At 49.4% G+C, this 22,589-nt stretch overlaps 1 protein-coding gene across 6 annotated transcripts in view; it reads left to right on the forward strand.

Moving 5' to 3' along the window:
* Positions 1-22,589, forward strand: part of PIK3CD (phosphatidylinositol-4,5-bisphosphate 3-kinase catalytic subunit delta) — a 73,765-nt gene that overhangs the window by 39,705 nt on the left and 11,471 nt on the right. For all 6 annotated transcript variants that reach the window (XM_064363216.1, XM_064363218.1, XM_064363217.1 and 3 more), the window contains 6 exons: positions 13,854-14,026; positions 19,630-19,858; positions 19,946-20,175; positions 20,556-20,735; positions 21,086-21,235; positions 21,632-21,721. In XM_064363216.1, the coding sequence (XP_064219286.1) occupies positions 13,886-14,026; positions 19,630-19,858; positions 19,946-20,175; positions 20,556-20,735; positions 21,086-21,235; positions 21,632-21,721 (1,020 nt within the window). In that variant the 5' untranslated portion in view covers positions 13,854-13,885. The remainder of the gene's footprint in view (positions 1-13,853; positions 14,027-19,629; positions 19,859-19,945; positions 20,176-20,555; positions 20,736-21,085; positions 21,236-21,631; positions 21,722-22,589) is intronic.

Here is a 22,589-nt window from a genome sequence, read left to right on the forward strand (position 1 = left end):
TTCCCTTCTTTTCCTTGCCACCTGTCCCCTGTGCAGAGCAGAACCTACTGGAAGTGACTTTTCTTTTCATTCTGTTTTTGTGGTGTGTCACAGACTTTATATCCAGCTTCCTATTAGGCATGTCCACTGGTAGTCATTCAGGAAAGAAACTCCCAAGCTAGACATTTCACCTTCCCCACCTGCCAACCAACCTGGAAGTCGGGGCATGTTGGCAGATTCTTCCTTTTCACCTCCCTTCCGCTAATCACCAATCACAAAATCTTCTGTTTTCCTCTGGACACATAACTCTTCCAAGAGAAACGTTGGAAAGGACAGATGTAATTGGGCTGGACAGAAATTCTGTCAAAGATTCTTTTTTTTTTTCTTTTGACGGAGTTTTGCTCTTGTTGCCCAGGGGAGTGCAGTGGAGCAATCTCAGCTCACCGCCACTTCCACCTCCTGGGTTCAAACAATTCTCCTGCCTTAGCCTCCCAAGTAGCTGGGATTACAGGCATATGCCACCATATCTGGCTAATTTTTGTATTATTAGAGATGAGTTTTCACCATGTTGGCCAGGCTGGTCTCAAACTCCTGACCTCAAGTGATCCACCCACCTTGGCGTCCCAAAGTGCTGGAATTACAGGCGTGAGCCACCGTGCCTGGCTGGAAGTGACCTGTGTATTCCCTTGGGAAGCTGTTCCCCAGGTGTGTGACTATGGACCCCAGATCCTGTTATGACATTGGCTGAGGCTGGACAGTGGTTTCCACCTAGAGTGTCGGCCACATTTGCAATGACCACTGGAAAGATGTGGGTGTCTAAGACTCAGGAGATACTGGCTCAGAGCCCCAAGATGATGGAGTTTCAAGAGGAATGAAAGGGATTTTCGGGAGTCTTGAGCTTGGGCAAGCCACCCATCAGCAAATTGGCCAGCCCAGGGGGCCCTTCGGTGAACTGCAAGTTCACTCCTGCTCTGGAGGAAGAACCTGTGGCTCTGGGGGACACCCCTGCGTGCCCTCTTCTCTTCAACATCTATTGAGGCCCACGGAAGCATCCCTGATGCTGGCAGGGAGATGGTGATGCCACCAGTTCTATTAAAATATTTGGAGAGGGCTGCGCACCATGGCTCACGCCTGTAGTCCCAGCACTTTGGGAGGCCGAGGCAGGTGGCTCACCTGAGGTCAGGAGTTCAAGATCGGCCTGGCCAACATAGTGGAACCCCATCTCTACTAAAAATACAAAAAATCAGCTGGGTTTGGTAGTGGGCTCCTGTATCCCAGCTACTCTGTAGTCTGAGGCAGGAGAATTACTTGAACCCGGGAGGTGAATGTTGCAGTGAGCCGAGATAGCACCACTGCACTCCAGCCTGGGTGACAGAACGAGACTCTTTCTCAAAAAATAAATAAAATAAAATATTTGGAGAGGCCAGGAGTGGTGGCTCATGCCTGTAGTCGCAGCATTTTGGGGATTCCATGGTAGATAGATGACTTAAGCCCCGGAGTTAGAAACCAGCCTGGACAACATGGCAAGACCCTGTCTCTATAAAAAATACAAAAATTAGCTGGGCTTGGTGGCTGTGCCTGTAGTCCCAGCTGTTCAGGAGGCTGAGACAGGAGGATCGCTTGTACCCAGGAGGTTGAGGTTACAGTGAGCCATGACTGTGCCACTGCACACCAGCCTGGGTGACAGAACAAGACCTTGTCTCAAAAGAAAAAAAAAACTTTGGAGAAAGTCCTCTGCTGGCCAGTCAGGACTCAGAGGTCACATAACCTCAGATGCTCACAGCTGGGGAAGCCATTCTTCAACCTTGGGCTCCAGAAAGAGCACCATGGGGAACATTCAGGAGAGCTCGTACGGGTGGTGCGGTGTTCTGGGACAGACCCCGAGTGCGGGAGGGCCCCGCTTTGCGCAGCCATTTCTGTGGATCATGCTGGCCAGGAGGTGGGGAAGTGAAGGGAATTGTGCTCTTTCTTACCCTGTTTTCTTGGATATTTTATGAATGACTTAGATGTGGACACAGCAGTCATGCGTCAGGATTCTGGATGACTCAGTGAGGAGGGGTTGGTCACAGTCCATCACTGAATGATGTGAACCCAGCTCCCTGCTCGGTGTCTAGGCCGTCTCACCTACCCCCCCGGCTCCACATCTGTCTGTAGCCTGGTGACTCCACAGATCTGTCCCTGACCCTCTGACCTGGGGAGTTTGCCCTGTCTGTCTGCGTGGATGTTCATTATGCAGCTGAGATTCATTTGGTCTAAAATGGGGCTCCGGCTGTCTTATACCACCAGAACTCTCTTCCTTCCCTGGCTCAGTAAATTCCCAGCGCCACTCCCATCTCCCAAGCCCAAACCTGGCTGTCATCTTCACTTCCTCCTGCACCATCCCCCAGGGGTCCCTGCAATCTAAGTATGTCTGGATTCTGTTGCTGTCCAGCACTGTCTCCTTCTGGGTCAAGCTACTGTCATTGGTGGCACCAGCCTCCTTTCCCTGCCCCCCACTCCCCTTCGTCCCTGCTTCTCCACAGTCCTTCCACACAGCAGCCAGCAGCATCGTTGTGGATGAAAATCATATCTCTCACTATCTCACCTAAAACCCTCCAGGACTGCCCGTCTGCTCCGTGCAAACCCCAGGTGCAGCCCTTGTTCTGAAGGCTCTGCAAGACCCAGCCCAGTTAACTCTCAACTTGCTCATGCTACACCCTCCCCTCCACGCCAACCACTCCCTGCTCCAGCTGCAGTGGCCAGTTCTGGAATTCTTGAGTCCCTTCCCCACAAGATCCCCAGGACCCCGTGTAATTTCTGGCACTTAATCAGGTTCCATAGATAGTGGTGGGATAAATGAATCTATCTCAGACTGAGTGATAGAGACAAAACATTAAATCCAAGCCAGGTGTGGTGGCTCACCCCTGTAATCCCAGTACTTTGGGAGTCCAAGGCGGTCAGATCACCAGAGGTCAGGTGTTCGGAACCAGTCTGGCCAACATGGAAAAACCCTGTTTCTACCAAAAAGACAAAAATTAGCTGGGCATGATGGCAGGTGCCTGTAATCCCAGCTACTCGGGAGGCTGAGTCAGGAGAATTGCTGGAACCTGGGAGGTGGAGGTTGCAGTGAGCCGAGATCTCACCATTGCACTCCAGCCTGGGTGACAGAGCAAGACTCTGTCTCAAAAAAAAAAAAAAAAAATTCAATAAATGAGATCAAGTTTGTTCACAAGATGAAATTACTAGGGATAATTCTGAATTCTTTCATTTAGATCAGGAAATTCACGTTCCTGTACAGGCAGGGAGAACCTGGCTTATTGTGAAAAATCCCTGGAGAATTGGCAGCTAACGAGCTTAGTGATGTGACCACCAAAAATCTGCCTTGGGGTTAGAGTGGGGAGTGTGAAATACTTTCAGGCTAAGCAAACAGGAGCTTGGTGCCCAGAACATTCTTCTACAGCTCTACCTGCCAGCCCCCGTCTGGAGCATCTTGTTTTTGTTTTTTTGTTTTTTGAGATGGAGTCTCCTTCTGTTGCCCAGGCTGGAGTGCAATGGCATGATCTTGGCTCACTGCAACCTCTGCCTCCCGGGTTCAAGCGATTCTCCTGTCTCAGCCTCCGGAGTAGCTGGGATTACAGGCGAGAGCCACCACACCTGGATAATTTTTGTATTTTTGGTAGAAACAGTATTTCACCATGTGGGCCAAGTTGGACTTAAACTCCTGGCCTCAGGTGATCTACTCGCCTTGGCCTCCCAAAGTGGTGGGATTATAGGCGTGAGCCACTGCGCCCAGCCTGAAGCATCGTGTTAGCTTGGAGTACCAAACTGTGGCAAAAGGGTCTAAAGACTGTATCATAGGGACAACGGTGAGTGGTTTTTGGAATGCCTGGGCTGAAGAGACGCCTTCGGGCCTGATGGGGCCGTCATCCAGTGGTCCTGTGGATTCCTCTGTGTGCCTCTAGATGGCAGCACAGAGATCGGAGTTTGGCCCTTAGAGGAGGCAGGTCCACCTCCAAGGAAAGAACTTTCTTCCAGGGAAAGTTTTTTTTTTTTTTTTTTTTGAGACAGAGTTTTGCTCTTGTTGCCCAGGCTGGAGTGCAATGGCGCCATCTTGGCTCACTGCAAACTCTGCCTCCTGGGTTCAAGAGATTCTCCTGCCTCAGTTGCCCGAGTAGCTAGGATTACAGGCATGCACCACCATGCCCCGCTAATTTTTATATTTTTAGTAGACACAGGGTTTCTCTATGTTGATCAGGCTGGTCTCAAACTCCTGACCTCAAGTGATCCACCCACCTGCTTCAGCCTCCCAAAGTGCTGGGATCACAGGCATGAGCCACTGCTCCTGGCCAGAGAAAGAACTTTCTAAACACTAGAAGCTTCTAAAAATGGAAGTGCAGCTGCATTAATGAAAATAGACATTTTTAGCTGTAAGCAGCAGAAAACTCAGCTCAAACTGCTGTAAGTTAAAAAAGAAAAAAGACAGAGGGGGTTAATTCGCTGATGAGACTGAAGAGTCCAGGCATAGACTCTAGCTTCAGGCATGGCTGGATCCAGGGAATCAGCATTCGACCTCAGGACCCAGGCCTGTACTGTCTGCTTTAGCCCCACTTTCCTCTGTGTTGGTCTCTTCTCAGGTTCTGCCCCTAAAGACAGTAAACAGTTGCTAGCAGCTCTAGGTAGACATTCTGTCATTTTTGCTACCCCAAGAAGTCCCAGAGAAGTCTTGATGTGAAAACCCATTGGACTGACTTGACAGTCATATGGCCATCCTGCAATCCTGCCATCAGGGAGATAACATGCAGTGATTGGCTGGGCCTAAGTCTCATTCCCACCTCCAACCAATCCCCATGGCCCAGGCAAACTCAGGCCTCTGATTGGCTGTGTCTGAGTCTCAGGCTATCCAGGTAGCTAGGAGTGAAGTCAGCTCATTCAAACCACTTGGACTGAGTGTGTAGAGTTTTTGAAAAGTCCTTAGCTCCCAGATTAAAAAAAACAAAAACGTAAAGTTACCAGCATCCAGAAGCCTCCCATACCTGCTTCTAGTCACTCTCCCCCAAACCTGGGGTAACCCCTATTTCTTCTTTTGCCACCATAGATTTGTGGATTCTGCCTGTGTTTGTTTCTTTGTATAGCTGGAATTATGAGCACATACTTTTTTGTGGGCGTCTTCTTTTGCCCAGCCTTATGTGTGTGAGAGTCATTGTTACTGTTATGTGGACTTGTAGACCACTCGTTTTCATTGCTATATAACATTCCGTTCAGAGAGAGTCCCACAAATTATTTTTCCATCCCCCATTCTGTTGTTGATGTGCATTTGGGAAGTTTCCTCTTCAGAGCCATCATGAATAGGGATGCCATAGACACTCTTGCCTATGTCCTTTGATAAATACACATGTATTTGCATTTCTCTGGGGTGTATACTTCGGAGTGGAATTGCTGGGTCCTAGGGCGTAGGCATGTTCAGCTTTAGTAGATACTGCCAAACAGTCTTCCAAAGTGGTTGTACCGGTTTGCATTCTTGAGGCATTTCTGAAGTCCCTGTGCTCGCTGGTATCTCTGTCCCATACATACTGGAGAGCTATGGCTCTGGGCTTCATTCAAGGGAGAGTTAAAGCTGGTTGGCCACTGTGCTGGAGAGAGGTTCTTGGGCCAGGGAAAGGGAAGGAGCTTCCACTTTCTCCTGTCCTGTCTCACTGGTGACAGGACCTGGCATTTGATGTCCTGTGCAGACCAGCCTGAGACTTTCTCTATTAGGAATGAGTTTTTCTGTGAAAGTATATCCCTGCATCCCATTTAGGTAAAACGTAGTTGAAGACTTAATTTCCACAGTGCTAAGGAGCAGGAGAGTGAGGGGTGTATTTTCCTGGAACCCAGGCTGTGGGTTGGAGTCCCTGGGAGCTCATGCTTCGTTTGCTCATCTTCAGCCGCACGAGACTGAGTGGCTAAAGCTGCCTCTGACTTCCCAAGCATGGTCAAAGCCCGTTTCGTATCATAAATGGATTCTCCAGGATTCCTGACTCTCCCTCAAGTTATTTTTTTGTTTTGTTTTGTTTTGGAGACAGTCTCACTGTGTTGCCCGGGCTGGAGTGCAGTGGCATGATCTTGGCTCATTGCAACCTCCACTTCCCTGGCTCAAGCAGTCCTCCAGCCTCAGCCTCCCAAGTAGCTGGGACTACAGGCATGAGCTGCCACGCCCTGCTAAGTTTTGTATTTGTGAAGAGACAGGGTTTTGCCATGTTCACAGGCTGGTCACGAATGCTTGAGTTCAAAGTGATCCACCTGCCTTAGCCTCCCAAAGTGCTGGGATCACAGGCATGAGCCACCGTGCCCAGCCTATTCTCCAAGTTTTGAAACAGAAAGGCAGACTTTGGCCTGGCCATTCTCATCAAGAGGAACCCAAAGTAGGATGTGGTTTTGCAATCAGAGGAAGTGGCGACCAGCAGTGGCGGCGCCTAGGGCTGCGCAGCTCCCGCTCCTCAGGACAGCTGGGGTCCAGTTGACGGTGAGGCCTGGGCCCAGCCGCTGCTGCCACCCAAAGAACGCCTGCCTTAAACCAAATATTTCTTTTCAACTATTTTTACACGTCTTTTAAATCCAAGAGAATGTGATCTTTGGGTAGAGAAGTCTTTTCTTAAAGAATAAAAACCGTAAAGGCAAAGATTGATAATTTGACTACATCAACATTGAAAACTTCTACTCAGTAGGCTGGGTGTGATGGCTCACACTTGTAATCCCAGCACTTTGGGAGGCCAAGGCCAGTGGATCACTTGAGCCCAGGAGTTTTGGACCAGTCTCTACTAAAAGCACATTTTTTTCAAAGTCTCTTAAAAATACCAAAAAAAAAAAAAAAAAGGTAGCTGGGTGTGGTGGCATACGCCTGTCATCCCAGCTACTTGGGAGCCTGAGGTTTGGAGGATCACCTGAGCCCAGGAGGTGGAGGCTGCAGTGAGCTGTGATTGTGCCACTGCACTCCAGCCTGCGTGACAGAGTGAGACCCTGTCCCCTCAAAACAAAACAAACAACAAAATACTTTCTGCTCACCAAAAAGACACCATAAGCAAAGCAAAAAGATGACACAAATTAGAAAATATTTCCTACTCATTCAATCAACAAAGGAATGGAATCTAGAATATATGAAGAAGTCCCACAAACCATTAAGAAAAGGTAAGTAACCCCACAGGAGAATGGGCAAAGATTATAATAAGTAGGCTACTTGCAGAAAATAAAGGTTTGATGGAAAATCGGAGAAATGCAAATTAAAACGAGACAATTTCATTCCCATCGGATTGGCAAAAATGAGTGAATTTGACAATACCCAGTGTTGATGAAGATCCGGAGACTGGTCACCTCGCCACGGTGCTGGGATTGCTGATGGCACCACCACCTTGAAAACAATGTGGTGATATTTAGTAAAGTTAATGATGTGCTTATACTTATCATAGGTTATGCCACACGTGACTCTAGAGAACTTAAAATGTGCATAGTGTGAGGAATGGAATTTTAAAACATTTAATTGAAAATTGCTGTCTGATTCATTTATTGGAAAATGGTTTTGGTTTTTGTTTTTTGTATTTTCGGTAAGAGACAGAGTTTTGCCACGTTGTGCAGGCTGGCTTGAACCTCCACCTGCTTTGGCCTCCCAAAGTGCTGGAATTGCAGGCATGAGCCACTGCGCCCAGCCTTAAATGCATTTAGAAGAAACTGGGTCTGCCCAGGAGCTCACACCTCAGCACTTAGAGAGGCTGAGGTGGGAGGATCACTTGAGCCCAGGAGTTCAAGACCAACCTGGGCAACATAGCAAGACCCTGTATCTCAAAAAAAAAAAAGAAAAAGGGTTAGCAGGGCATGATGGTACATGCCTGTAGTCCCAGCTACTCAGGAGGCTGAGCCTGAAGGATCACTTGAGCCCAGAAGGTGGAGGCTGCAATGAGCTATGATTGCACCACTGCACTCCAGCGTGGGCAACACAGTGAGACCCTGTCTGAACAGAAAAGAACAGAAAACAACCTGGGTCTGTGAACCTACTTCTCACCTGTAGATTGTATAAGGTCTACATTAGATCAAGTATTTCTGATGATAATCTAGAATGAAATTGCAGTATACTCCAAATGTAAAATACACAGCAGATTTCAAAGACTCAATACCAAAATAAACATCAAAATATCTCATTAGTAATTTTCTCTATTATATGTTAAAATGACTATCTTTTTTTTTTTTTTTTTTTAGAGAAAGAGAGAGAGAATAGGAAGGAGAAAAAAGGAAGAGAAAGAGAGAGAGAGAATGGGGAGGAGGGAGAAGGAAAAGAAAGAGGGAGAGAGAATGGGAGTATTGCTTTCTTGCCCAGGCTAGAATGCAATTTAGTAATGGGTATTGAAAACCTCTTTTATACTGATAATTATACTTAATGATGTAATCAGGAAGGAGTAAGGGAAGAAGATAACAAACAAACAGCCAACCAATATTTAATTTAAACCTATGAAATGCTATGCGATTACTGAGGAGTGATTTACTTCCAATTATATAGTCACCTTTGGAATAGGTGTGAGGTGGTAATGTATGTTTTGTGTATTTGAAGTGGAGAGTACTATAAATATTTATTAAGTTTACTTGTTCCGGGTCTGAGTTCAAGTTCTGAATATCCTTGTTAATTTTCTATCTCGTTGATCTATAGAATCGTTAGCTCTTCTTGTTGCATTGATCCTTTTGCCATTATGTAATGTCATTCCTGGCCTCTTTTGATCTTTGTTGCTTTAAAGTCTACTTTATCAGAGGTGAGAATTGCATCTGCTGCTTTTTGTTTATTAGTTTATTTTTACTCTCTGTTCAATTGGTAAATCTTCCTCCTTCTCTCTGAATCTTTGTGTATTGTTTCATGTAAGATGGGCCCGGATGCAGCATACCGATGGGTTTTGGCTTTTTATCCAATTAAAATATATGTAAGTTTAATACCAGCATTTGATGCTAGCTGGCTGTTTTGCCCATTAGTTGATGTGAATTTTTTATTGTGTTAAAGTTCTTTGCTTTTTGATATATTTTTGGAAAGGCTGATATTGGTTGTTCCTTTATATGTATAGTGCTTCTTTCAGAAGCTCTTGTAAAGCAGGCCTGGTGGTGGTGAACTCTCTAAGTACTTGTTTGTTCGCAAAAGATTTAATTTTTCCTTCGCACATAAAGCTTAGTTTGGCTGGATAGGAAATTCTGGGTTGAAAGTTCTTTTCTTTAAGGATGTTAAATATTGGTCCCCACTCTTTTCTGGCTTGTAGGGTTTCTGCTGAGAGATCTGCTGTAAGTCTGATAGGTTTCCCTTTATGGGTAACCTGAACTTTCTCTCTAGCTGCCCTTAGTATTTTCTCCTTCATTTCAACCCTAATAAATCTGGCAATTATGTGCCTTGGGGTTGGTCTTCTTGAAGAATATCTTTGTGGTGTTCTCTGTATTACCTGGAGTTGAATATTACCCTGCCTTGCCAGGTTGGGAAAATTTTCCTGAATGATATCCTGAAGAGTATTTTCCAACTTGGATTCATTCTCTTCATCACATTCAGGTACACCTATCAAACGTAAATTAGGTCTTTTCACATAGTCCCATATTTCCTGGAGACTTTGCTCATTCCTTTTCATCCTTTTTTCTGCATTTTTGTCTTCTCGTTTCATTTCACTGAGCTGGTCCTCGACTTCTGATATCCTTCCTTCCGCTTGATCAATTCGACTGTTTAAACTTGTGCATGCTTCGCGAAGTTCTCGTGTTGTGTTTTTCAGCTCCATCAATTCACTTATATTCTTCTCTAAATTGTCCATTCTCATTAACATTTCGTTAAACCTTTTTTCAAGGTTCTTAGTTTCTTTGCATTGGGTTAGAATAAGTTCTTTTAATTCACAGAAGTTTCTTATCACCCACGTTTGGAAACCTGCTTCTGTTATTGGAATACCGGTGTAATCTATTAAGCCTTGTTCCGTTACTGATGAGGAATTGCAATCCCCTGTAGAGGGAGAGGCATTCTGATTTTGAGTATTCTCTACCTTTTTACGCTGGTTTCTTCCCTTCATTATATATTTGTCCGTCTGTTGTCTTTATAATTACCAACTTTCTAACTGGGTCTCTGACGTCCAACTTGTTGATTCCCTGCGCCGAAATCTGAGCAATCCACTGAGCCGGCCAAATCAGCGGTGTTAAGATTGATGGTGCTTTTCTGCCCGGGAATATCCGGACTCTGCACCAAGAACTGGCGTGCTAAGGCACCAGCAAAACCGCCACGCCGGCCACAAGAGTCGCCCTGGCGACCCGTGGAGCTCCTCCACTGGGAATCTCGTGGTCCGTGAGCAACTAATATTCGTCTGAAAGTGTGGCGTCCTCTCGTTCTTTGCGCTTTCACTGGGAGGTACGTGCCCGAGCTGCTAATCATCAGCCATCTTGGATCTCTCCAAAATGACTATCTTTTAGATACATTGGGTTAAATAAAATACATAATGAAACTTCATTTTATCTGTGCCTTTCCACTCTTTTTGGATTTTTTTTTTTTTTTTTGAGATGGAGTTTTGCTTTTGCTGCCCAGGCTGGACTGCAATGGCATGATCTCGGCTCACCGCAACCTCTGACTCTTGGGTTCAAGCAATTCTCCTGCCTCAGACTCCCTAGTAGCTGGGATTACAGGCATGTGCCAACACACCCAACTAATTCTGTATGTTCAGTACAGATGGGGTTTCTCCATGTTGGTCAAGCTGGTCTCAAACTCCTGACTGACTCGGCCTCCCAAAGTTCTGGGATTACAGGTGTGAGCCACCATGCCTGGCCTCTATTTTTTATTTTTGGGACATGGTCTTGCTGTGTCACCAAGCTGGTGTGCAGTGATCCATCAAAGCACCTCAAACTCCCAGGCTCAAGTGATCCTTCCACCTCAGCTTCCCACGTAGCTGGGACTACAGGCGTGCTCCACCATGCTTGGCTAATTTTTTAATTTTTTTGTAGAGATGGCCTCTCACTACGTTGCCCAGGTTAGTCTCTTAATTCCTGGCCTCAAATGATCCTCCTACCTCAGCCTCCCAAAGCACTGGGATTACAGGCATGAGCCACCATGAGCCCGGCCTTTTCACTCTTTTTAGAGTGGCTTCTGCTACACTGGACATTCCATATGTGGTTCCCGTTGTCTTTCTCTTGGGCAACACTCAGCACTCAGAGGAGCACAAGGGGATGTGTTCAAGAACATACATTGTAGCATCGTCAAAAGTGACCAAGAAAAGTAGAAACCAGCCTTCATTTTCATCAACAAGAGAGAGGGTAAATAAATTGTGGTTTCTCTCTCTCTCTCTTTTTTTTTTTTTTTGAGACGGAATTTCACTCTTATCGCCCAGGCTGGAGTGCAGTGGCACAATCTCGGCTCACTGCAACCTCCGCCTCCTGGATTCAAGCAATTCTCCTGCCTCAGCCTCCCGAGTAGCTGGGATTACAGAGGCTCACCACCATGCCCAGCTAATTTTCGTATTTTTGGTAGAGACGGAGTTTTACCATGTTGGCCAGGGTGGTTTCGAACTCCTGACCTCAGGTGATACATCCATCTTGGCCTCCCAAAGTGTTGGGATTACAGGCGTGAGCCACCGTGCCCGGCCTTTTTTTTTCTTAAGTGTTACATTTTTCTTTCTTTTTAATTTAACTTTTAAGTTCAGGGGTACATTGCAGCTTTGTTACACAGGTAAACTTGTGTCATGGGGGTTTATCATACAGATTATGTCGTCACCCAGGTATTAAGCCTAGTACCCGTGAATTATTCTTCTGATCCTCTCCCCACTCTCGCCCTCCACCCTCTGACAGGCCCCAGTGTGTGGTGTTCTCCTCCATGTGTCCATGTGTTCTCATCGTTCAGTTCCCACTTACAGATGAGAACCTGCGGTATTTGGTTTTCTGTTCTTACGTTAGTTTGCTGAGGATAATGGTCTCCAGCTCCATCCATGGTCTTTCAGAGGACATGATCTCTTCGAATTGTGGCTTCTTTACACAATGAAATAGTGTGCAAGAGATTAAAAAGAATGAACTAGAGCCACCTATGCCCACCTGGGTAAATCTAAAGAAAAGGACAGTGATTGCCCAAAGCAGGTTCCAGAAGAGTCAGTGTGCACATGCAGGCTGTTTGTTTGCTTGTCTGAGACAGAGTCTTGCTCCGTCACCCAGGCTGGAGAGCAGTGGTGCAATCTCTGCTCAGTACAACCTCCGCCTCCCGGGTTCAAGTGATTTTCATGCCTCAGCCTCCCGAGTAGCTGGGACTACAGGCGTGCGCCACCACACCTGGCTAATTTTTGTATTTTTAATAGAGACAGGATTTTGCCCTGTTGGCCTCTGGTCTTAAACTCCTGGCCTCAAGCAATCTGCCTGTCTCAGCCTCCTAAAGTGCTGAGACTGCAGGTGTAAGGCACCATGCCTGGCCACATGCAGTTTTAAAGCATGCAGAAGTACAGAGAATTGGCTGTGGATACATGTTGGTATAATAAAAATATAAAAACATGCGTGGAGGCCGGGCCCAATAACTCACGCCTGCAATCCCAGCACTTTGGGAGGCCAAGGCAGGTGGATCACGAGGTCAAGAGATCGAGACCATCCTAGTCAACATGGTGAAACCCCTTCTCTACTAAAAATACAAAAATTAGCTGGGTGTGGTGGTGCGCGCCTGTAATCCCAGCTACTAGGGAGGCTGAGGCAGGAGGATTGCTTGAGCCTAGGAGCTGAGATTGCACTACAGCCTGGGCCACAGAGCAAGACTCTGTCTCAAAAAAACAAAACAAAAAACATCTATGGAAATGATAAACAACCAAACTCCAGGTGCTGCCAGCCTGAAGTGGAGAGGCCTAGAGGCGGGGAAGGGAGAAGGGGACCTGGAAGAGGGGGTACACGAGGACCTTTGTTTTTGCAACATTGTGTTACTGGGGGTGGGTATGACTGGAGGGTTTGGTATGATTGAAATATTTTAACAAATTATTATATGACCAGCCTTTTGGTTTCTGGTCAGAAGGATTCAAAGGGGCTGGCTGTGGTGGCTCGTGCCTGTAATCCCAGCACTTTGGGAGGCCGAAGTGAGACAATCCCTTGAACCCTCCTGGGTTCAAGACCAGCCTGGACAATATAGCGAGACTATCTCTACAAAAAATTTAAAAATTAGCCAGGTGTAGAGGTGTACACCCGTAGGCCCAGCTACTTGGGAGGCTGAGACAGGAACGTCGCCAGAAGAATTTGTGTTACAGTGAGCTATAGTGGCACCACTGTACTCCAGCTGGGGCAGCAAAGTAAGGCTGTTTCAAATGTACTTCAGGGCCAGGTCTGGTGGCTCACGCCTGTGATCCCAGCACTTTGGGAGGCTGAGGTGAGAGGATCACTTGAGGTCAGGAGTTAAAAGACCAGTCTGGCCAACATGGTGAAAATTCAAAAACTAAGCCAGATGCAGTAATGTATATTCCAGCTACTTGGGAGGCTGAGGCAGGAGAATCGCTTGAACCCAGGAGGCAGAGGTTGCAGTGAGCCAAGGTGGCGCCACTGCACTCCAGCCTGGGCGACAGAGCAAGACTCTGTCTCAAAAAAAAAAAAGTATTTCAAAGAACTACAGCCTTTGTTCTCTCAGGTCTCGGGCACCTGACCACCCATCCTGCCGTCTCCCTTCTGTGCCAGCTGGTGGCCATGACTGGCTTTTGTGGAAGTGTGTGTTCCTGAGGGAAGACGATTTGCTGGTGGGAGCCACGCGCCCCAAGCCTGGGCAGGACGAGCCCTGAGGGAGGCGAGCTCTTTGTGCCCGCAGGCCGGGAACTCAGTCCCGAGCTTCCTGCTATCCAGGACTCCACTGTCTTCCAGGGCGTCCCTTCCAGAGGCCTCCCCCGGCCCAGCTGATGTAACTGGTTTTGCCATTGCTTCATTTTTAGGACCGCTGGCATCAAGGAAGTAACAACACAGGATGCCCCCTGGGGTTGACTGCCCCATGGAATTCTGGACCAAGGAGGAGAATCAGAGCGTCGTGGTTGACTTCCTGCTGCCCACAGGGGTCTACCTGAACTTCCCCGTGTCCCGCAATGCCAACCTCAGCACCATCAAGCAGGTACAGCCTCCACCTGATCCTCAGACCTCAGTGCTAAGAGACAGACAGATGGACAGACAGGCGGACAGATGGGCAGACAGACGGAGAGATGCACTGCTTCTCAGACTTGGGATCGCCAGATAAGAATTTTAAAAGATAAATTATGGTTCATTTTTGTTTTGTTTTGAGACGGAGTTTCGCTCTTCTTGCTGGAGTGCTGTGGCACAGTCTCAACTCACTGTAACCTCCACCTCCTGGTTGAAGCTATTCTCCTGCCTCAGCCTCCCGAGTAGCTGGGATTACAGGCACGTGCCACCACGCCCAGCTAATTTTTGTATTTTTAGTAGAGATGGAATTTCACCATGTTGGCCAGGCTGGTTTCAAACTCTTGACCTCATGTGATCCACCCACCTCAGCCTCCCAAAGTGCTGGGATTACAGGCGTGAGCCACCGTTTCCGGACTGTTTTTTGTGTTTTTTTTTTGAGACAGTCTGTCACCCAGGCTGGACTGCAGTGGCACAATTTCGGCTCCGTTGCAACCTCTGCCTCCCGGGCTCAAGCAATTCTTGTGCCTCAGCCTCCTGAGTAGCTGGGACTACAGGCATGCACCACTACACCTGGCTAATTTTTGAATTTTTAGTAGAGATTGGGTTTCACCATGTTGGCCTGCCTGGTCTTGAACTCCTGAGCTCAAATGATCTATCCGCTTCGGCCTCCCAAAGTGCTGGAATTACAGGCATGAGCCATTGCTCCCGGCCCGAAAGATAAGTAATGTCTGTGAGTTGTTTAAAGACTTGGGTTGAGGCCACCTACTCTGAGTTCAGCTTTCCCCATTTAACAGTGTATGTGAGCCTGGCGCTGTAGCTCATGCCTGTAATCCCATCACTTTTAGAGGCTGAGGCGGGCGGGTCACGAGGTCCAGAGATCAAGACCATCCTGGCCAACATGGCTAAACCCTGTCTCTACTAAAAATACAAAAATTAGCCTGGTGTGGTGGTGCATGCCTGTAGTCCCAGCTCCTCGGGAGGCTGAGGCAGGAGAATCGTTCAAACGCGGAGGCTGAGCTTGAGTGAGCCAAGATTGTGTTACTGCGCTCCAGCCTCAGCAACAGAGCAAGACTCCATCTCAAAAAAAAAAAAAAAAAAAAAAAAGGTGTATGTTTCCCTCCACTCAGTTGTCTGATTATTCGTTACTAGATGAGATTAGGGGTTGCCTTCCACGTGGGCTTTCATCCTATTCATAACCGTGCTATCATTTTTTTGATACGAGGTCTCACTCTGTTGCCCAGGCTGGAGCCCAGTAGTGCAATCACGGCTCACTGCAGCCTCAGCCCAGGCTCAGGTGATCCTCCCACCTCAGCCTCCTGAGTAGCTGAAACTATAGGCACGCACCATCACGCCCAGCTAATTATTTTTTTTTTTTTTGTATTTTTTGTGGAGACAGGGTTTCACCATGTTGCTCAGGCTAGAATGTGCCATCATTTTTAAAACCACACTCCATCCATGGCTGCCTAAGCATTTTACGGTCTTTTGTCTTTAAAGCTGTTGCCATAGTAAACAACATCTTTGGAAAGAGATTTTGGTTTGTTGAATAGCCTTCAGGATGGACTACTGAGTCAAAGGATTGAATATGTAGAGGGTATTTGGTGGATATCATCTTGTGACCTTCCAGAGGGCTTGTGCCCCTTACTAAGTGTGGGACTTGAGGGATCTTGCCTTAGGCTGTGGGAGGGCAGGACCTTATCCCAAATTTTATTTTACTTTATTTTTATTTTTTGAGACAGGGTTTCACTCTGTTGCCCAGGCTGGAGTGTGGTGGTGCAATCTCAGCTCACTGCAACTTCTGCCTCCCAGGTTCAAGCAATTCTCCTGCCTCAGCTTCCCAAGCAGCTGGGACTATAGGTGCCCGCCACCATGCCTGGCTAATTTTTATATTTTTAACAGAGATGGGATTTCACCATATTGGGCAGGCTGGTCTCGAACTCTTGACCTCGAGTGATCTGACCACCTTGGCCTCCCAAAGTGCTGGGATTATAGCTGTGAGCCACCATACCCGGCCCTTATCCCAGAATTTTAAAAGCTATAATTGGGAGCAGAGGAAAAAAGAAAAGAAAACCCCAGAGAAGTAATGGATCATTTGTGAGAGTTCTTTCTTCTTCTCCTCCTGGGAGATGTCTTTAAAAATTAAGTTTCTTTTTCCTTCCACTAGAAAAGGAATATGGACACATTGCAATTTAGGAAAAGGCTGGGCATGGTGGCTCATGCCTATAATCCCTGCACCTTGGGAGGCTGAGGCAGGAGAATTGCTTGATCCCGGGAGTTTAAGACCAGCCTGGGCCACATAACAAAACCCTGTCTCTACAGAAAATAAAAAAATTAAAAATTAGCTAGGGCCGGGCATGGTGGCTCATGCCTCTAATCTTAGTACTTTGGGAGGCCAAGGTGGGTGAATCACCTGAGGTCAGGAGTTTGAGACCAGCCTGGCCAACATGGTGAATCCCTGTCTCTACTAAAAATACAAAAATTAGCCGGGTGTGGTGATGGATGCCTGTAATCCCAGCTACTCGGGAGGCTGAGGTAAGAGAATTGCTTGAACCCAGGAGGTGGAAGTTGAAGTGAACCAAGATCATGCCATTGCACTCCAGCCTGGGCAACAAGAGTGAAACTCTGTCTCAAAAAAAAAACGAAAAAATTAGCTGGTGTGGCGGCATGTCTGTGCCTGTAATCCTAGCTACTCAGAGGCTGAGGCAGGAGGATCACTTGAGCCTGGGAGTTTGAGGCTACAGTGAGCCATGATCCGCCACTGCACTCCAGCCTGGGTGACAGAGTAAAACCCCGTCTGTAAAAAAAATAAATAAACAAAAGCACAAATAAAAAATAAATAAAATTGAGGAAAAGAAAAAGTAGAAAAAGGGAAAAAATGACCTGTGACCCAGCCGTGTGAGGCAGCCGCGGTGAATGCTCTGGCTGTTCTCTGTCTGGTTTCAATTTTGTGATAATTCTGGTTATGACCTTTCCTATCTTTTTTTTTCTGAGTTAACGATACAACATCTCATTCATGTTATTAACTTTATATAAATACCATTTTATTTTATTTTATTTCGCTTGAAAAGGGTCTCACTTTGTTGTCCAGGCCAGAATGCAGCAGCATAAACCTAGCTCCCTGCAGCCTCGACCTCCTGGGCTCAAGCGATCATCCCATCTTGGCCTGCTGAGTAGCTGGGACTTCAGGCATGCACCACCATGCCTGGCTAATTTTATTTTTCAATTTTTATAGCAGTAGGACCTTGCCATGTTGCCCAAGCTATAGATACCATTTTAGTTTTTTATTTTTATACTTTTTTTTTTTTTTTTTTGAGACAGGGTCTTGCTCTGTCATCCAGGCTGTAGTGCAATGGCACGATCACAGCTCACGGCAGCCTCAGCCTCCTGAGTAGCTGGGACTACAGGTACATGCCACCATACCCAGCTGATTTTTTATTTTTTGTAGAGATGGAGTCTTATTATGTTGCCCAGGCTGGCCTTGAACTCCAGTGCTCAAGTGATCCTCCCACCTCTACCTCTCAAAGTACTGGGATTACAGGAGTGAGCTACCACACCTGACCTAGATATCATCTAAATCAGTCTTATTTTTCCATTTACAGAGCTGTGCATGTAGGTGATTAAAATTCAAACAGTGCAGAGGCATAACACGCACATCTCAATTTGGTTTCAATTCTTCATAGTTGTATTTATCTTAGGGGTCACAGAGTAAATATTTTAGCCGTTGCTGGCTGGCTCTGTTATCTGTCTCAATAATTCAGTTCTTCTACCATTGGATGGAAGCAGGCCTGGGTGATATGCAAATGAAGGGCATGGCTTTGCGAGGATAACCAGGTGGCAGGTGGATTTGGCCAGGAAAAGGGTGGTTTGCCAGCCCCTGGTCTATGCTGATCGAGATGTTTATTAGGGTGTTTTGTTTTGTTTTTCTTTTTGGATATGTTTATTAGGGTGTTTTTTTGTTTTTTTTTTTTGAGACAGAGTTTTGCTTTTGTTGCCTAAGCTGGAGTGCAATGGTGCAATCTCGGCTCACTGCAACCTTCACCTCCTGGGTTCAATAGATTCTCCTGCCTTACCCTCCTGAGTAGCTGGGATTTTGCTACTCCACGTAGCACCATCACGCCCAGCTAATTTTTTGTATTTTTAGTAGAAATGTGGTTTCACCATGTTGACCAGGCTGGTCTCAAACTCCTGATGTCAGGTGATCTCCCCCAACTGCCTCCCAAAGTGCTGGGATTACAGGCGTCAGCCACCGTGCCCAGCCGGGTTTTTTTTTTTCTTTGATGGAAATGGGCTTGACTTACCTGCTGCTCTGTATCTTGGGGTTCTTCCCTTGCAACACTGGGATCTTTCCTCCTTCCCTGTCTTCTCTGTGACTCAGTGGTGAGCACCTTTCAACTGCTTGTTGCTATGGGAGGTCTGGAGGCCCATCACCCCTGGGCACACACTCCACGGAGAGTTCTCTTTGGGCCCCCTTGCTGTGTTCAATATTTCTGAGTTTGTTGTCAACATTTAAAAATCAGGGTTGCTGGGCATGGTGGCTCACGCCTGTAATCCCAGCACTTTGGGAGGCCGAGGTGGGCAGATCACCTGAGGTTGGGAGTTTGAGACCCACCTGACCAACATGGAGAAACCCTGTCTCTCTCTTTTTTAAAAAAAAAAGACAGAGAAACCCTGTCTCTACTAAAAATACGAAATTAGCCAGGCATGGTGGCGCATGCCTGTTATCCCAGCTACTCACTCAGGAGGCTTAGGCAGGAGAATCACTTGAACCTGGGAGGTGGACATGGCAGTGAGCCGAGATGGTGCCATTGCACTCCAGCCTGGGCAACAAGAGCCAAACTCTGTCTCGAAAAAGAAAAAAAACCAGGGTGTGCTGGGCACAGTGGCTCATGCCTATAATCCCAGCATTTTGGGAGGCCACGGCAGGCAGATCACCTGAGGTCAGGAATTCAAGACCATCCTGGCCAACATGGCGAAATCCCAGCTCTCCTTGGAAAAAAAAAAAAAATTGCTGGATCCAAGTCACGGCACCAAATAAATAAATAAATAAATGAAAATTTAAAAACATAGCTGGGCATGGTGGTGCACGCCTGTAATCCCAGCTACTCAGGAGGCTGAGGCAAGAGAATGAATCACTTGAACCTGGGAGGTGGAGGTTGCAGTGAGCTGAGATTGCACCATTGCACTCCAGCCTAGGCGACAGAGTGGGACTCCATCTAAAAAATAAAATAAATAGTTGAAGAACCCCAGGACAGTTAGCTGGGCCGTGTGAAGATCATGGCCACGCGTCTCTGGAGTGACCTAGGGTGGTCCTGCGCTCTGGAGGGGAGCCTGTAGGGCATGGTGCCAGCTCCAGATCTCAGCACCTCCCAGGTTCCCCCACAGAAGGGCAGCCGTAGAGAAACCTGTCCACCCATGGTCAGTGCCCAGGGGGCTGCAGAGAGCGCAGATCACGGGGTCTGCCTCTGCTCTCTGGGAGGTTCGGACCCCCCAGGCTGGAGGCCAGCCCTCCACCTGCCCTCCACCTCCCACCTCCCAGGGGCTGCCTTGGGTGGGGGGGCTGACTGGTGACTGTCCCCCCAGCTGCTATGGCACCGCGCCCAGTATGAGCCGCTCTTCCACATGCTCAACGGCCCCGAGGCCTATGTGTTCACCTGCATCAACCAGACGGCGGAGCAGCAGGAGCTGGAGGATGAGCAGCGGCGGCTGTGCGACGTGCAGCCCTTCCTGCCCGTCCTGCGCCTGGTGGCCCGCGAGGGCGACCGTGTGAAGAAGCTCATCAACTCGCAGATCAGCCTCCTCATCGGCAAAGGTAGCCCTGCTGGGTGGGCTGCATGGCCGGGCTGACCTGCCCTGCCTGCCCCATCTGTCTGCTGACCCGGCCCTCCCCACCTCGCAGGCCTCCACGAATTTGACTCCTTGTGTGACCCAGAAGTGAACGACTTTCGCACCAAGATGTGCCAGTTCTGCGAGGAGGCGGCTGCACGCCGGCAGCAGCTGGGCTGGGAGGCCTGGCTGCAGTACAGCTTCCCGCTGCAGCTGGAGCCCTCGGCTCGAACCTGGGGGCCCGGCACCCTGCGGCTCCCCAACCGGGCCCTCCTGGTCAATGTCAAGTTTGAGGGCAGCGAGGTGAGCCTGTGTGTGGCCTGCGGCATCCAGGCTGCACTGTCCATGGGGAGCGCTTCCTCTGAGAAACTCCTCAGTCATCCACAAGCCCCTCCAGTGGCATCAGATGGTGTTTGCCAGGTGTCTGTGCATGTGTGGGGCTCAGCTGAATGTCCCCCTAGGCAAGCTCGATGTGGCAGGATGGTCATCCTGCCACAAGTGGTGTGGGGCGTTGGGCGTTGGTCTGTTCATTCTTTGAACAAATATTTCTTGGTGTCAGCCGTAGGCTTTCGTCCGTCAACTCCCCAGACCCTGTCCTTGGGGGCAAATAGGCACCCTGACCCTGCGCCCCAGAACCCCGTGGGGCCTCGAGGGCAGAGGACTGACCTCCCTCCTCCCTGCAGGAGAGCTTCACCTTCCAGGTGTCCACCAAGGACGTGCCGCTGGCGCTGATGGCCTGTGCCCTGCGGAAGAAGGCCACGGTGTTCCGGCAGCCACTGGTGGAGCAGCCAGAAGACTACACGCTGCAGGTGAACGGCAGGCATGAGTACCTGTACGGCAGCTACCCGCTCTGCCAGTTCCAGGTGAGGCCGCTGAGGCTGTCTGCCAGTTCCAGTGAGGCTCTGGGCTCCCGCTGCCCCGGACGGGGCCTGGGTGGGAGACGGGGAGCTGACCTTTGGGCGCATTTGGAGCCTGCTGAGCCAGGCCTCTGGGTCACTGCCAGAGCATCCCCTTGTAGGGCTACCCTCTCTGAGAGCAAAGGAAGGGCTCCATGTTCAGGAGGTGGAGGCAGGGCAGGAAACACCAGCAGGAAGCCCTCCCCTACCGCAAGGCCTGGGACAGGCAGGGGGCAGCTTGGGGGGTCCTGGGAATCCTGGGGTCCAGGGAGTGGTTGGGCCACCCCGCCGGCAGCTCACCCTGCACCGTGTCTCAGTACATCTGCAGCTGCCTGCACAGTGGGCTGACCCCTCACCTGACCATGGTCCACTTCTCCTCCATCCTCGCCATGCGCGATGAGCAGAGCAACCCCGCCCCCCAGGTCCAGAAGCCTCGCACCAAGCCACCTCCCATTCCTGCGAAGAAGGTGAGATGGCGCCTTCCGCCTCCCCACCCAGCCACCCCTTCTTTCCACCTGGCGTCCGACTCCAGGTGCCCCACTGGCCATGGGTCCAGGGGCCCTTAGTATGGAGAGTTGGGGCTTTGGGCTGGGGAACCGTGGGGCTGCAGGGGTTGGGGGACAGCCTGCAGCCTGGCTCACCGCTGCCCTTCTCCTCTGCAGAACTCAGGGGTGTCGGGGCCCCCTGGGGAGTGTACATGGCAGGCTTTCCGGTAAAGGATAGCGTTGTGGACAGGGCCCCAAGACTGGCCGCAAACCTGTGACCCTCTCACCCCGCCCCCGAGTGGTCACGGGCCTCGCCATGGGCCAGGGAGACGAGCTGTGCTTTGAGCCACATTAACAGCCCTGCTTCCCGGCCCCCAGCCCTCCTCTGTGTCCCTGTGGTCCCTGGACCAGCCGTTCTGCATCGAGCTCATCCAGGGCAGCAAAGTGAACGCCGACGAGCGGATGAAGGTGGGGCGCCTGGGATAGGTGGGGGAGCCGCTGTGTTTTTGCACAAACAAGGTGGCTGCATCCTGGAGGGGCAGCAGAGGAAGGGGGGCATCACATGAAAGCCACCTGACCACATTACCCAGCAGCCCTGCCTGGGGCTCCGTGAGCTGCTTGAAAACAGGAAGTGGGGAGGGGGCGGGCCAGCGGCCCTGGAGGCCGATGCGATTCGTAGAAACTTAGGGCCGAACAGCGTTCTGGGTATTTGGCTTCTGTGGAGGTTGTGGGGCCAGGTTCAGCCCAGGGTTTGAGACCGCAGAGCTGGGGGAGGGGCCGGGCATGGTAGAGGGGCTGGGTCCAGCTGGGCTGGGGGCCTCGGCGCTCCCAGGAGGCACCAGGGCAGTGTCTGCAGCCTGTGAGGGCTGCACCGCCTCAAGCCTGGGGGCTGAGCCCACCTCGCTGCTGTGTGTCGCTGTAGTTGCTTCACACTTCCACACACTCCCTCGCAACAGCCTGCAGGCGTGGGTTTCATCGTCCTATGGGTGGGACATGATACCTGAGTTCTCAGGGGCTGGCTCTCCTGCCTGGAGCGTGTTTCGCTGGGGAAATTGTATAAGCAGGGCAGGTCTGGGTTCCCCTGGCAGGAATGAGGGGGATTGGATCAGAGGGGCTTCCAGGGTGGCATCAGGTGGGACTGGAGGGGGTCGGACATCAGGTGGCAGGAAAAGTCCATCCCCACCCACATGGGCTCATGGGAATCTGAGGAGTACGGGGAGCCCTAGGCATGTTAGAGCAAGTGTCCCTGGAGTTCCTGATCCCTGATGGGGAAATTGAGGCCAAGAGTGGGGATTGGACATGCCCTGAGGTCCCCAGAGTTGGGGGAGCTGAGACG

This window comes from Aotus nancymaae, unplaced genomic scaffold, assembly GCF_030222135.1.
Source record: "Aotus nancymaae isolate 86718 unplaced genomic scaffold, 86718_ANA_hifiasm-v0.15.2.pri h1tg000053l, whole genome shotgun sequence".
NCBI classification, from domain to species: Eukaryota; Metazoa; Chordata; class Mammalia; order Primates; family Aotidae; genus Aotus; species Aotus nancymaae.